Below are 15,983 nucleotides of genomic sequence, written 5' to 3' on the forward strand. Positions count from 1 at the left end.
CCTGTCAGCCACCCACCTAGCGGGGTGCGGAACGTGGTGGCGGATTCCCTGTCCAGGACTACTCCGTTGGAGACGGAGTGGTCCCTGGACGTGGAATCTTTCAAATGGATTTGCCGCCGGGTTCCGGGCCTCCAAGTGGATCTGTTCGCAACGGAGAGCAACTTCAAGCTCCCCTGTTATGTGGCCCCCAACCTGGACCCTCAGGCGTGCGCCATGACGCAATGACAGTAGATTGGAACAATTGGGAGAAGATTTATCTTTTCCCCCAATAAATTTACTGCTGAAAGTTTTACACAAACTCAGGACATTCAAAGGTCAATTAGCCTAGTAGCCCCTATTGGCCGAAGAGCAATTGGTTCCCTCTTCTTCAGGAACTGGGATTACGGAGTCTTCGGTTCCCAAGCCCATTCTGACTCAGACAGTACAAACCAAGACTGTGTCAGCTTCCTCAAGAATTCAGAATGCCCTAGTTTTATGGACTTTATAAAATTCGCAGCCCAAAAGGAGCGAACATTGACCCTGTCAACACTCTGTTTTTAGAATCAGATAAAAGAGATTCTACTATTAGACAGTATGACTCAGCAGTCAAAAAATTAGCCTCCTTCCTAAAAGCATCTGAAGCCAAAATCATGACAGCTAATTTAGGAGTTTCCTTCTTTAGATCATTGTTTGAAAAGGCCTTGCTCCGGCCACTATTACCACAGTCAAGTCAGCATTAAAGAAAGTATTTCTTTACGGCTTTAAAATCGACCTTACAGATTCCTACTTTTCATCTATCCCCAGAGCATGCGCTCGTCTGAGACCAGTATCACGCCCACAGTCTGTTACGTGGTTTCTCAATGACGTCCTCAAGTTAGCATCAGAGATGGATAACTTTCATTGCTCTTATCAGGATCTGTTAAGGAAGACTTTATTTTTGATTAGCTTGGCTTCAGGTGCTAGAATCTCAGAGCTGTCGGCTCTCACTAGAGGTGATAATTATGTGAACTTCCTCCCGTCTGGAGAGGTCCTCCTTTCCCCTGACCCTAGATTTTTAGCTAAGAACGAAGACCCACAGGACAGGTGGTCTCCTTGGAAGGTGGTGCCCCTTCCTCAAGACCAGTCTTTATGTCCAGTTTATACACTTAAATCTTACCTTTTAAGAACTCCACAGAGTAAGTCGGGTCCTCTTTTTATCAGGGAGAAAGGTGGTACTCTTTCACTAAATGCTATAAGACAACAAATTCTATATTTCATTAAACAGGCCAACCCAGATTCAGTTCCCAAGGTTCATGATATTCGAGCAGTTGCTACTTCCATTAATTACTTTCATAATATGGACTTTTCAGTTATCTAAATTTACGGGTTGGAAATCACCTCTAGTGTTTAAACGCCACTATTTAAAATCGCTCGAAGCCCTGAAATTTTCTACCATAGCTGTGGGAAGTGTCATCTCCCCACCTTAATTAATCATATCCTTATCCTTTCCTTTCCCCCCCGCCCGCCTGCCTCATTTACTTCTCTGCTTATTCTCCTGGTTGATTATACCTCACTGCCTGGCTCCTCATATTGATGTTTCTTGTATCTGTTGATGGAAAAAGTGTAATCTGACATGCCATGATTGTTTTTCGTATGGGGTACTGGACAGTTTTTATTTGGCTCCACGTACCCCAGATATATGTATATGTTAATGCTCATTGATTTTGTCTCTTACGTGTTTAGCCTAAGTTTTGCGTGTATAGTATTAAGGTTATATTTGCAGTTATTTTCACGCTTTTCATGTTTCACCTTGCTTTAAGTAATTTTAAGGTTTTTGGGGCTTCTTCTCCGTCGTGCGGGGACCTCCCCACGTTTCATAGTATTAAGTTTTTTGATGTGCCTTAGATTTAGTATGCCTTAGTCTTAATATTCTTGCTACACGGAAGAGATTGCTTAATTAAAATTATTTTGGTAAAACTTTTGCCTTTTTCTTCAGATTACCCCCCATTTCTTTTTCCTGGTAGTTGCAGCCTTGGCATGATTCTCTATCACGATTTCACCGGCTGACACGGGACTGGACTCAGAAAAGGGATTTTGACAAAGGAAAAATCTATTTCTGAGGAAGGTCCCGTGTCACCCGTGACCCTCCCTGAATCACCTAGTACTCTCCCCCTCTTGCACATGCCAAGTCTGGGGTTAGTGCTAGCATGGAATGAGGTAGGTGGCGCTGGTGTCGCCGTCCTGGCGGGTGTCTGGTGTGGGGGCTGTAACGGCTCACCGCTCTGTTCCGGGGATTTTGATAGGGAGAGATCTTTCGAGTAGGTTTCCGTGGTAGTGGTATTTCACTCACCCCGCCTTATACCGACGTCTTCCTAGAAGACGCTCGACTGGGGGTAGTAACCCCAGCTTTCCTGAAAGCTCTTTTTCTCTGGTATATCTAGCAATGTTATACCTAGAAATTCGTGCTGTAATGGAATTTCACCGGGTGACACGGGACCTTCCTCAGAAATAGATTTTTCCTTTGTCAAAATCCCTTTTTAAGTAATCTGTACCCGTGATCATAATGATGGCTTTGACTAGGATAAAAAAAATCATATTAGTACTGTACTGTGATTTATACCTATAGCATTTGGTTTCTAAGATCTTTGATTTATAGTTTTTAGAGAAATCTGGCCATGTTTGTTGTTTTACATCTCAAGATATCATATATTTTTTTTTTTTTGTAAAATTAATATTAAAATTTACTGTATTGTGCTTCTGAAAAGGTGGAGATGGATGGCTAAGGGTTTGGGAAGCAGAGACCCTAGAAGAAGCGGCCATAAAAGCAACAGGTGAGTCAGACGTTTGTTGATGCTTTTGTGGTCACTGAGTACTCTTTGTTAACCAGTTTATTGTCAACTTTCCTGGTCGCAGGCAGCGTCCTTCTGAATATTCAGTACGTTCTCTGTGAAGTGTATATTCCTCCCCAGAGTCCTCTTAAGATATAACAAGTAAAAAATGCGCTGTGCAATAGAGTTTTCTGTACGGCCGCTACAGCATATAATCAAAGCCACCGAAAACAGATCTATCTTTCATTGATATCTTATGGAAATGCTGGAAGCTTACTTTTCATAGTTATGATCTTCTGCACTTGTTCCAAGTCAGTGTTGCACATCTATTGAAGAATACCTTTTGAAAATAGAGTATTGCAGTAAGGCTTAAAAGTAATCATTAGTCTTAAGAGGATATTGCAATTTTCATTAGAGCCTTTGATACTCGAGCTTTTAATAGTTTTTCTGCTTATTTTTTTTCTTACGTAATTGTTCATCACATGCTGAATAATGATGATATTGGGACTGTAAAATGTCCATAATTCATCATTCTGCAAATGAACTGTATCATGCAAAAGCATCCTTCTAACATCAGGTGCTATAGGTAGCAGAGAGTCCTCAGTCTTTCCTCGATATGATTTTTCACGAATTCCAAAAACTGTATACCTGTATTTTTTTTCTTTTCAAAATTAAGTTCTAATACTATTAACGAATCTGAGATACCGAATTACTGATTACCCATTTGGGTGAGACCCCATGATAGCTTTATTGGTGAGGCGAAAGTCATGAATGATGATGATGATAATAATAAATCATGTCAGGTAGCATAATTATTAAGAGTAATGCCCATTACCATCATAAAACAAAAATTTCTTCTTGAGCGAGATCAATATTCATCAAACAGTCAGATCAACTCGGCAGCATACTGAAGAAGACCAGCTGTTTATAAGAGGACCTTTTTTTTTTTAATAAGTCATTGTTCTTGCTTTGTTTATAGGATCAGATTTGCTGACCAGGGGGTGGAGTGAGACGAGCATCACAAAAGCCTGGCTGCAGCTCCTGAGGGAGATACATGTCCACAGAGGGCCAGGTTTTCCTGTCACTCTTCTGCCCTTCGTCAGGCAGCATACAGCTTGGATCATACAGGTAAGATCTTTCAGCAACAATCTATGTTCGAGTAGACTTACGTTACCACAGACTTAAATCGCAGTACAGTAGAGGAATATTATTGTGTCATTTCACTTGTATATTATTTTTAATGTGAGTGCTGGATTGCAATTGCAGTTCACATAATCACTTTCTAAGCAACCTTAGTCTTGGTATAATCACCACAGGACAAGAGTCAAAAGTCTGGGCTAGTCAGTCTGTTTTTTATTTATTATCCTAATATTCAGTGTATTCATCAGGCTTTTATATAGGAGTGTTCCCTAGCTGAAGCTGGAATTAACTGTCAAAACCTGGTAACAAGTTTGTAAGACGTCTTGTCTTCTGACTTACCCACGGGGACTGACCATCAAGTTTAAACTTCTGTCATATCTATGTCTGTCATATCTATGTATGGTGTTCGTGTGTTTTGTTCAACATGGCTTTGAATAAGAAAAGTAAGCAATGAAAGGTGTAAAGGACATGTCTGGCCAACTTACATCCTTGGTGTTCTTGTGCTAATATTTTGTACTTAAGTGGTGGGTCCGGTAAGGAGTGTGCTGGCTGCTCTCCCTTGCAATGGAGAGGTTCAGCTGCATCAGAAGGCAAAAAGGTGCTTGTCATTTTCTTCAAAAGTGATTACTCTGCCTTTGATACTGCCTTTTAGCCAGTCCTATCCCATCTATCCTGTCCGACTGGGAGGGGTGGACCTCTCTCTCATTCTCGTTCGTTCCCGAGTTGGTAGCGAAAGCTCAGAACCTATTGGTACCTGAGGAGAGATTTCAGAGTTTTTCTCTTCCTCCCCCCCCCCCTCCCCTCCCCTTCCCTCCCCTTCCAGGACTTTCATGGTAGTTATTCTAATAGGCCAGCAGCTGTCCACTGGGCAAAATAGTAGTCTCTTGAATTTTATAGATTTTCTCAGACTTATGTCAACTTCCAAAACAAAAATTTTCTCTAGGGCAAAGAATGGACATGTTACTGTTAAACCTAAAATTTGTGAAGTAAGAACTTTATGAAAAACAAGACTTTTACTTAATTGTGGGACTTACAATAGTATCGGATGACCATTACTCACAAAACACAAAAAGATAAACCTTCCTTCCATATGCACTTAAACATTTTTTTTTCAGTTGTCACCAAATGACTCATAATGGTAATTTGGTCTCTGACTTTACATCCTTACCCAAAGCATATTCCAATCAGATCTCAATATTGCAATAAAAACCTCACGTCCAAATGACTCATAATGGTAATTTGGTCTCTGACTTTACATCCTTACCCACAGCATATTCCAATCAGATCTCAATATTGCAATAAAAACCTCACGTCCAAAGTGAATGACTTCAGTCCCCATCTCTTCCCAGACAAACACAGGTGTTATTTATGCTGTGTGGGAAGGAGACTGGCACAACTGCGTCCTGCACCAAGGGCCCAGTGGGAACGTGTCTGGTGTTGCCATGGCTCCGAATCATCCTCTCGTAGCCACCACCACCCATCATCGATATCTTCAAGTTGCAGCTCTTCCCCAGGTCAGTTTTATATCGGTTTTGTTTCAGGTGAATACACTGGCTTTACACAGACAAACAAAACAGCCATTTCTGAAGTTTAGTTCAGGAGCTCTTCAAGATAAATGGTTTTAACAGATATATTCTTAAAATGACCAGGTCATACCTCTTGGCGGATATGTCAAAACTATGTACAATAGGTTCTTTGATTTTATTTGGTTTTTCTATGTGTACTGTATTCTTCACAACCATAAAGGTAGGAAACTCAAGTAAACTTTTGGCTTCTAGTGATTGTTATGAGGACAGTTGGTTATAAATGATTTGTTTAACCAGACCTCTGAACCCGTTATAAGGACAGAACTGGTTTGAAACCTGTACAACTGAATGAAGGTTAGGTGAGTTATTCAGGTAAGTGACATAACATGAAGCTGCTTCTAACTACATACTAGAGTTACTTTTCTTTTCAGAGGCTCAGCGAGAGTGCAGTCCATGACGATGCTGACCGCAGAATTATAGTCCCAACAACTATAGCTCAAGCAGAGGTTCCTGGAGCACCTCAGTGTGTCACGTGGGCTATCTGTCAGGTATCTCATATGACATAATTTCATGTTGATTCATGTCTTTATTGGTATAATAGTGAAAACTTTGAAGCATTTAGAGTCTGTTGTTAACAATATGTTTAGTATGTATTTGGAAGGAATTTGAGAAATTACCTTCAATGGCAGAATGATTTACAAAATTCAGGGGGAGGATGGGTCATTTTGTTTCTTGGATTTTGAAAGAATTGTTGTGCTATTCAGTTTATCACATATATCTCTATGGTAATTTCTAAGAGCCTCTACAGCATACATTTTATTATTCTTAAACAGTATTTTCAATACCTATCCATATCAGGTGGCAGAAGATGATAATCTATTGGTGGTTGGTCTGGAAGATGGATCAGTCATTCTTTATCTGCTTCATGCCTCTCTGAAGACCTCCAATACTCAGCTCACACTTGTCCAGACGGAAAGGCCTCATGAATCTCCCGTAGTTTACGTCACAGCCTCCCAAAGATATGAGCCAGAAAGTAGTGGGCGAATGTCTCTTGTAATAACTGCTAGTGAAGATTGCAGGATCTTTATATTCCATCTGACGAGGGCCGGAAAAATCACCAAACTGGAACCTTTTGGATTTCACCAACTTGAAGCCGTTCCTGATAGAGTAGAAATTAGGGAGGTTAGAGCAAATCATCAATAGACTTCTTCATGATGAATGAAATTTGTTATGGGCTAAAGGTTTGAGGGATGATCTAGTATAATATGAAAGTAGATATAAAAGTAGTTTGATATCAGGATATTCAAACTACCTTTGAAAAGGATCTTTCGAAAGAATGTGTTTATTGAAATAACTCCCTGTTTACTTAATGCTTTATTATTCAACAGACAGTCATTATAGTGCACCAGAGGGATGGCTTGGCAATAGAGATCCCAATCTCATCTGTGCAAGCCAAAATAGAATCCTCAGAAATGTCGTCTCTCACTGGTGATGCCTCCACTGTGGGATACAGAGAATCTCCAGATTCGTGGTTGCTTCAGCATCACTCTGACTGCAAGGAGGTCTGGAAAGGCTCTACCATTGTGAGAAAAGAATTGCTTGAAGAAGTAGCACAGGGTTATTGGCCTGGAGAACATCACACACTAATCTTGACTGTGCCGTCGTAAGTACCACATACTTAGATGTAATGTTGTATTTCCAACTATAAAGAAATATGCGAGGTTTATAAATGGCAACAAGGTAAGTGTGATATTCTTTACATATGGAAAAATTGTTCATATTTAGAATGAAACTGATGATAGAAGAACGAAGGATTCTAAATTAGAAAATAATTACTATATAAAGATCTTTGGATTTGTATTTAATCAGATGATTACCACTCCCTAAGAACTGTCAATGCCAGTTTGTTCCAAACTGGTTCAGTGAAGGTCATATCCACTGACTTTGTTTTCCAGCTCTGCAGAAAGGTTAAGAAAGTGGGGGTGTTGTGAATGTGATGGTGACTTATTTTGTTTACCTTTAGGGTCACAACTTCATTCACAACTTCATTTGTGTGTGTATGTGCATTTGTGTGTAAAATTGTAAGGATCTGATTTATTCCCATTTTTATATAAGGTGATTTTCTTATTTTTATATTGGTGTTACTCCGATATTTTATTGTACAACAAACTACAAATACAAGCTACGAATCAGCAACCACTCCAAGAGTGACAAAAAACAAGTTTGTTTCCCATTTGAAAACTGGAAAACCTGTTTGTTTTATAATTTCATAGCACATTTCTCCTAATGAATTTGAGTTACAGAAAACCAATGAATGAATGAGGGAAAATTTATGGAACAAATAAATGTACAAGAGTAATTAAATACAGTAACCCCTGAACTCCCCATGGTACACCCTGTAACCCTATAGATCCACATTGCTCAGATAAATGTGGCAAAGCATCATTACCATTCTCTTTTTAATCATTATCTTTAGCAATTATTTGTCTTCGCTCCTTTGACATTTGCATCTTCCACAACCTTTTTTGCAGTATCTTGAATACTTAGTCATTCCTGTACTCTTCAGACTAGACGGAAAAACCATGCTAGGAGTCACATCACTTGGGCAAGTGGTACATCTGCATCAGTCACAGGAGTCCTACAGTGTCCGGCTTTCCAAAGAACCATCAGTTAGTCCTCAGCGGTCTAGCGTTAGTCCTCGGCGATCCTATAAGACACTCAGAGCAGGTGATACGCCAAGGGAAGAACAAAAGAGTGCATCAGATCTCAGAATTAGTAGTCTAAGTCCCAATTCTAAGAGACAGTCAGATCATGCAGAGCTTCTTTATGGAGAAAGGCCATCAAGTGTCATTTCTGATGGTAAGAACGTGGAACATAACACTTTGACCTTAAACAAAATCTAATAGTTTTCTAATAAAAAATTGTTGAGGCACTCATACCAAACAATTCTGCATGTGTGTGTGTGTGTATATATACGTATATGTGTGTGTGGAGGTGTGTGTGTGTGCATACCCAAAATACTTTCTTAGATGTTCAGTTATTTTTTTCTTCAATCATTAACAAAGGGCTACTTCTTGCAGTGAGCCAAGACGAAGAGCCTCAGGTCAAAAGTGACCTTGGGAGCAAAAGGAATGTCATAGGCTGCTTAAGCAAGGACGGCATGTGGGTAGCAGCCTGGGTCGAAGGGAATGATCTGACTCTCTACTGTGCCCGTGGATCTTCGTTCTCCAGTTCCAGCTCCTGCGACCTGCAGCTCCGTCAAGTGGTTAGTTGATCATAAAGTTTCTTTCTTAGGTTTACTGTAGTGCATCTGGAAAATATTCATAATTTAGAAATGCATTGTCTTTGAATATTATTTGGAGCTTTGAGGAGAATGGAAATCTTTGGTGTTAATGGGTGCTATTGAGAGGACAGTGTATCTGATGAAGTAAAAAGTAAGCCTTTTGTACAGTAATAGAGTAGCAATGTCGTACATAAGAAATAAGAGAGAGAGAGAGAGAGAGAGAGAGAGAGAGAGAGAGAGAGAGAGAGAGAGAGAGAGATCTAACAAAGTCATTAGAGGCATAAATGCTATATTATCTCTGAAAGAAAATATTGGAATTTGTCTGAGAAATATCAGAACACCAGACAAAATCAGTGAACCTGCATCTGTGGTGCTGGGTGATCCACATTAGAAGGATAATCAATAGTACTTCAATGGGCATTTTTGTGCAGAAATAAGAAATTGATTATCAATACAAGTTTCAGCACTAAAAATAAACACTGTGCTTTCAAACACTAGCCTTTCAGACATTTAGAAATACTGTACTGTATACAAAAATACTACTAAAAAGGAAAAACATCATCATCCTAACCTGGACATCCTTGGAAGTGAGGCCAAGCTCCAATAGACACTGGGATGCAATTTACAGTAATAATTTCATATACTGTACATCATGTGTATATATATATATATATATATATATATATATATATATATATATATATATATATATATATATATATATATATATATATATATATATATATATATATATATATATATATATATATATATATATATATATATATAATAAAGGATTTTGACAAAGGAAAAATCTATTTCTGAGGAGGGCCCGTGTCACCCGGTGAAATAATCCATTTCTAGGTAATTCCGTTGCTAGATACCAGAGAAAAGCTAAAAGTAAATCTGGGGTTACTACCCAGAGCGACTCAAGAAATGGAGTCATGTATGGTAAAGGTGAGATTGTCACTATATATATATATATATATATATATATATATATATATATATATATATATATATATATATATATATATATATATATATATATATATATATATTATATATATATATATATATATATATATATATATATATATATATATATATATATATATATATATATATATATATTATGTAATATATGTACTGTATATATATTACATTTTATGTGGTTATGGGTTTACAATAGAAGTTCCATCTCTTGATATGTTAGGTTAATGGGCCTTACTAGCCCATTGAGAGATAGTTTTTTGTCATAGAACCATCCTCCATGGCCTTCTGCTAATTGGAAGGAAGGGCTAGTAGTCTCATGCACGGAATATTCCTTACCTGGAAATGACTGGTAGGGTAATAGGGCCTTTCAAGCACAGGGAAATGGGGAATAGTTAGAATAATATGTGTGCTTCGGCTTAAGAGCATTATGGTCGGTGTGTGCAGGAATGTCTATGGTTTCATTTAGCCTAAGTTAGTCGGACTTTGTTTGCTCATAGCCAGTGTACTTCACTTCTAAAAAAACTTCGAATATTTTTAAATAACTGATGCCAAAAACATACTTAACCTTGCTTTACTTCAAGAATTCAAGCCTTTACAGTGTGTGCTTATGCTGTAATGATTTATTCCATCTCAACGACAGGGCATTCGAGGAGTCGTGATTGCAGAGCCTGGTCCAAGCTTAGAACAGCGGGCTCAAAAAGAAGCCGGTGAGAGGCTGAAGGTGGCCATGGAAGAGGCAGCTTCTTTGCTCCAACAGAAACTCTCTAAATTGAAGTGGGATTTTAGAAAGCTCTCTCTCAGGTAATTTTCTTTAAATGGACTTGTAATATGCACTTTATACTTCTATATCATCAGAATCTTTGTAATGTTATAGAATATGAGGCATTGGCAGAGTGATGGACATAAAGTGTTTCATTGCAGTAAACAAGTAAAATTACAGTCATTTTGTTAGCTCAAATGAAAAGTTAAATCTTAAATTTTCTTGTTTGCCAAGTACTTTCGTCATGAACTTCATTTTACAATATAAATTTGTTCATCTAGTTCTATATTAGCCTGATTATTACATCTGTAATTCTTGCAACTTCTTTGGCAATTGCATCATGTCTAAACAAGGAAGGTACATTTTATACTCAGTATGTGCATAGCAGAAGTTTCAAAGGTAAATGATGAAATAGTGTGTATGCAACAGTGATTTTCCGCTCAAGTGATGAGTCCAAGCAAAAATAAAAGCAGTTTATAATAACAACAAAATTGAGAAAACAACTGTATCCTAAAGGATATATTTAGTGTATATAGATATAATACAATGGCCTTTCAGAATTTAGTAATTATTTTTTAATATAAATAGAAGAATTCACTGAAGTCAAACTTTTGAAAAATACCAAATATTAATCTGAAGTTGAGGAATGAAAGCAAACTAGTATCTCAGCATCATTGGTTATTAGTGTCTAGTTTTTTATGATCACAGAATTATATATGTGTGTATGTGTGTGTATGCACAGTATACACTTCTGAAATATTTTTTGAATTTGATAAAAAAAAAGTGAATTGTCATGAAAATGTTAAAGAAAAGTAATATGCTTTGGATCTGAAATTCAGCTACTACATTTAATTGTTTTTATTCAACAGGGGAGATCAGTTGGAAGGAGGCCAGCAGCTGTTAGAAGACCTTCCACTGCATGCAGTTATTACTTCATCCTTGAATGCACAAACCACTCAAAACATGAATAAGGTTCTTCTTTTAGATCTATATTCAATGAGAAAAGCTAATGTGCGACAGATTAGAATTGCGTCCTATTCTGTTTAACTGTATACGTATAAAATCAAATAAGTGCTGTGAATAGATTCATTATTTCATATAAATATATTTTCTGCACAGGTTGTACGAGGAAGCAGTTATGAAATTGAACGTCTTGAAGTCCTTTTGGGTAAGCTCCGAACTCTATATTCCTGGAATCCTGTGGTTTCTTCATTGGTTGTCAAGGCTTTTGGGTAACTATCCGCCAATTTCTGCTGGTTCCATTTTTTCATTGGTTGCTAAGAACTAAGAACATGGTATAGATTATGTAGCTTTTAAGTTTCTAGAGTTAGGAGCTGTTAAAGATCTATACTCTTTGGAAGCCATTTAGAGACTCAAATTCAACAGTGTGGATGTTCTGCATTATTAAGAAGGTTCACCTCAATAGCAGACAAACCGCTTTAGATGAAAGTTCCCTGAAAAGGATGTAAACCAAGTTTTTTCTGTTTCCGGAGATGGTTAGCCTACTTCCTTCTGCTTGATCCTTGGTGACATCATTAACTGAAACTTATTGAGGCCTCTCTATTTAGGGAATGCACAGAGGTAGAATTTTATATTAAGCTCATTATTTTTGATAAGTTTGAAACAGGTAATATAATTCCTAGCTTTACTACACAGATGAATTACTGGGCCATTCAAAAAGGATTTTGACAAAGGAAAAATCTATTTCTGGGGAGGGGCCCGTGTCACCCGGTGAAATAATTCATTCAGCACTTATTTCTAGGTAATTCCGTTGCTAGATACCAGAGAAAAGCTAAATGTAAACTGGCAATACTTGATGTTACCTTTATTTAAGGTAACTATTAGTAAGGAACATGTTCCTCATAAGTGCTGTATGCTAATAGTAAAGGAGATTTGTTCCTACATAAATGTAAACCATCACCTTTTATGTCAGGAATATTCCTTAGTCCCAGCTGGAATTGGTTGTTGGAACTTGGAAACAAGGTGCTTATTGGGTGGTGAAGGGTGAGTTGGGTGGAAACCCCCACTCACCTGCTGTCTCCAAGCACTTTTTCATTGGTCGCTGTCAAGTGAAGACATTTTGCTCACTCAAGCTTAATTGCTAAGTTTAAACTGTTCCTGCTGTATTTGGTTTGTACAAGGAGGATGAGCAGTTGAGCACATGTTTCCCATCTTTGTAGATCCACACCATTATTGCTCCACATGTAGGGGTAGGCCTTTTAGTCTGATTTGTCTTGCAAGGAGGGTGTGAAGTGGTTGACTTCACTGTGGAAAAGGTTTCACAGTAAGAGGAAGAAGGCTAAGAAGCACTTGTAGGTATTGTAACAAGACACTTCCCTGGAAACACCAATGAAACCTTTCAGGCCTTTCCCCTCCTGGGACCCTTCCCTGCTTACTCCACACATGCTGCTCTCTCTTTCTGTCTTGAGAGGTCTTGAGAGGATATGCACAGGAAGATGAGTGACCTCCAGATCTTCTATTCTAGTGGCATGTCAGATGGGAGTGCTGGGCTCATCCAGGAGAGAACATGGCATGTGCACATGCCTTATCACCACATACTCCTACTGTATAGCTTTCTCTTGGGTTCTCTTCATCGACTGAGTACCCTCTGGTGTTCTGGGGAGCCCATCATTTTTAGCATTCCTCAACCAATTGCTTTGGCTAAGTCAGACAAGCCACCATCTGCTGCTGCTGCTACGGCTCTTGCTAAAGTGCTCAGTCTTTTTAGCCTCCAGTAGGAGTCGTCTTTCCCATGGAAGATGCCCCAGTATATTTACCATGGCTGGGTCCTCATTTACACTTGTGGTTATCTTCTTGGCCAGTTCCGCACCAGCGGAGAGTACGGCACAAGCAATGAGCAAGATGGTGAAGCACAAGTGCATTTTTTCTCCTCCTTGTCAAGCAAGTGTATATTGATAATCATAGTTCATTATATGGTTTTGATTTCTTCTGCATGAGTTCCATCCCTTTCTTTTTACACTTAACTTTTGCAACTTATTCCCCTATGAAGATGATTACCTTGCTGAGCCACACATATTTTAGTACTGTATTTTAATTTACAAATGCTGCATACTTTGCAGTACTTGTGACATTTTGAAATTTCATGTTACATTGAATGCGATAATTTTTATGTATTTATTACTGCACTTACTCTCAGTGGAAGCAGGAAATGAGAGCAGTTAGTACTCATATTTCAAGTGTCCCAAGTGCCACTCAGGGATATATTTACACAAAATAAGTAGTGATTAGTCTTGATTCACTTTTTCTGTTTTGCAAAGCAAAACATTTTATGGTAGATAACAATCCATTGTGCTTATATTAGTAATTTTTTTCAAGATATAAACCAAGGTAAGTTATGTGCTTCTTGACTTCATTTATATCACTTTTATTTACATAAAAGCATTATGTTTTACCAAAAATTATTATGATTTAAGAAGCTTGAAACTTTCAATGTGGTAATTATGCGTATTATTACATAACTGGAGTTTTACTCAAATCCAGATTTTATGATTTGATTTTTGGAATTCAGCTGTGCATGAGAAGCCAGAATAGGGAACACCAGTATGCGCTCAATACTGCCAACTGAAGTGTATAAAAATGGAAACGTTGTCATCAGGAATATCTCTAATAGATTCAGACTTAAATCTTTTTTTCATCTTACTAAATATAATGAACGTGATTAACAAAGGCAATATATAGTTCAAGGGGTTTAACTACAGTGTTAAATGAGTAATCACTCTTAATGATGGTCGTAACTTGAAGAAAATACAGTTACATCTCACAATTCAAGACGATAGAAATCCACTGATTTATTGATGAATATTGTCTGTTGGTCTCTTCACTCTCTTCACTTACATCAGAAGAATTATTTACTCCTGAATGATGGTTATGTTAAGTGCATAGAATTAGAATATTTATGGAAAGAAAGGTATACTATTAGTTGTTAAGAAGGCTGAATCTGATGAAAAATTAATTTTTTGTTTGGTTTTTTGCAGATCAGACAAAGAACTGCTCGAAGTGAACTTTTCAGAGGAAGTCTACGCTTTGTTGACTAAGCTTGCACAGGTAGATTACAAGAGTTCGTTTAGAACAGTGGTTCTCAACCAGGGGGGAATTTCAAAGTTTCAGGGGGGGAATTGTGACCTAGGATTTTCAGTATTACATAGGCATATTATTTGGAATGCACCTTTTGAGGCAAACAATTTGGAAAGGGAGGGATTTACATTCTGACACATGGTGAAAGGGTGCATGGGCCAAAAAAAGGTTGAGAACCACTGGTCTAGAAGACACAGAGTTCATTTGTTTTTTTTTAGCTCTGTAGTATCTTTAAACACAAGCAAATATTCTTGCAATAAAGCAAATGAAATAAAGTTCTTGTAAATCAGTGATAAATAACTTAGAGAAAAGTAATAGGGTCTTTTTTATTTTGTTCTTTTCTTTAAACGTTAAAAAATCGTTTGCAGTGCCTTAATAAGAGTTATCAGAGCTTTAATGATGGAAATTTACATAACTCACCACTATGAATTTTCCCTCCATGTTTTAAAAGCTAAAAGTAGTTCAAAAGAAAAATACTTCATCTCGTTTTGACATGTAATTTTTTTCAGCTGGATTAAGGTTTCTTGAGGTCACTTAGACTAATGCTGTATATATTACGTTATTCAGTAATGAATTTCTTAAATTAATTTTATTTGCGATACAGCAAAGTTTTCATTGATTTAAACAGCACCTTTATTTGGTCTCCCATTATGGTAATCATTTGTTTTATTAAATTAAGTAACTGCTGCTATTATTGTGACCATATCCTTAATGGTGGTGGCAGTAATAAATCAACAAAGGCATGGTGTTCAAGTCTTTGCAAACCGATGATATTTATTTTTCTGTAGGTTCGAGCAAGTTCAACTGATGAAACAAGTGGAGCTGCAGCCACAGTGTCAGAGGTGAGTTATAGGGGAGCCACTAAGAACATAAATCAGAGCAAACCATTCTAACTTTAGATGGAATATATGTTAGTATTTTAAATCTAACTTTGTGTTTAGAATGTGTTTTTGAATCAGAATTAGCTCAGTAGAGGAACGCAATGATATTGAGTGTTTTTTTTCTTTCAGGTCAGAAACCTTCTCACTTACTGGTTAGAATCCATTCGCTCAGGCCAAACAGGCAAAGATAGAAGAAATCCAGAAAACCAGTGAGTGAATGAGTCATGAACTTCTACTTTGCACTTTGCATGACATCTGCTGAATACAGAACTATCGACATCCTTTTACTGATTAAACACTTTTCAGTGAGGAGGGATGCTTTAAATGAAATTTGAGGACAGAAATGATCTTGCTGTCATGAAAAGTACTGTACATAATTTTAAAACAAAATATGGATCTAATAAAATTCCACGCTCTAGTAATACTGAATGGTTATACACATTTCTTATGAAGCTTTTTTTACATGTTGTGGCTATGTTTACGACTGTACACTACTAACAATGCAGATTTTTGTTA

At 37.5% G+C, this 15,983-nt stretch overlaps 1 protein-coding gene across 1 annotated transcript in view; it reads left to right on the plus strand.

Annotated features, from left to right (window-relative positions):
• The window catches only part of LOC136847254 (cilia- and flagella-associated protein 44-like), a 50,962-nt gene that overhangs the window by 11,060 nt on the left and 23,919 nt on the right, over positions 1-15,983 (plus strand). Inside the window, exons 6-19 of the mRNA XM_067118765.1 lie at positions 2,724-2,789; positions 3,766-3,914; positions 5,276-5,440; positions 5,884-6,000; positions 6,311-6,634; positions 6,841-7,115; positions 8,019-8,311; positions 8,533-8,717; positions 10,372-10,532; positions 11,361-11,463; positions 11,611-11,723; positions 14,487-14,556; positions 15,375-15,428; positions 15,597-15,676. Of these exons, the coding sequence (XP_066974866.1) occupies positions 2,724-2,789; positions 3,766-3,914; positions 5,276-5,440; positions 5,884-6,000; positions 6,311-6,634; positions 6,841-7,115; positions 8,019-8,311; positions 8,533-8,717; positions 10,372-10,532; positions 11,361-11,463; positions 11,611-11,723; positions 14,487-14,556; positions 15,375-15,428; positions 15,597-15,676 (2,155 nt within the window). The remainder of the gene's footprint in view (positions 1-2,723; positions 2,790-3,765; positions 3,915-5,275; positions 5,441-5,883; positions 6,001-6,310; positions 6,635-6,840; positions 7,116-8,018; positions 8,312-8,532; positions 8,718-10,371; positions 10,533-11,360; positions 11,464-11,610; positions 11,724-14,486; positions 14,557-15,374; positions 15,429-15,596; positions 15,677-15,983) is intronic.

Source organism: Macrobrachium rosenbergii, chromosome 16, assembly GCF_040412425.1.
Source record: "Macrobrachium rosenbergii isolate ZJJX-2024 chromosome 16, ASM4041242v1, whole genome shotgun sequence".
NCBI classification, from domain to species: Eukaryota; Metazoa; Arthropoda; class Malacostraca; order Decapoda; family Palaemonidae; genus Macrobrachium; species Macrobrachium rosenbergii.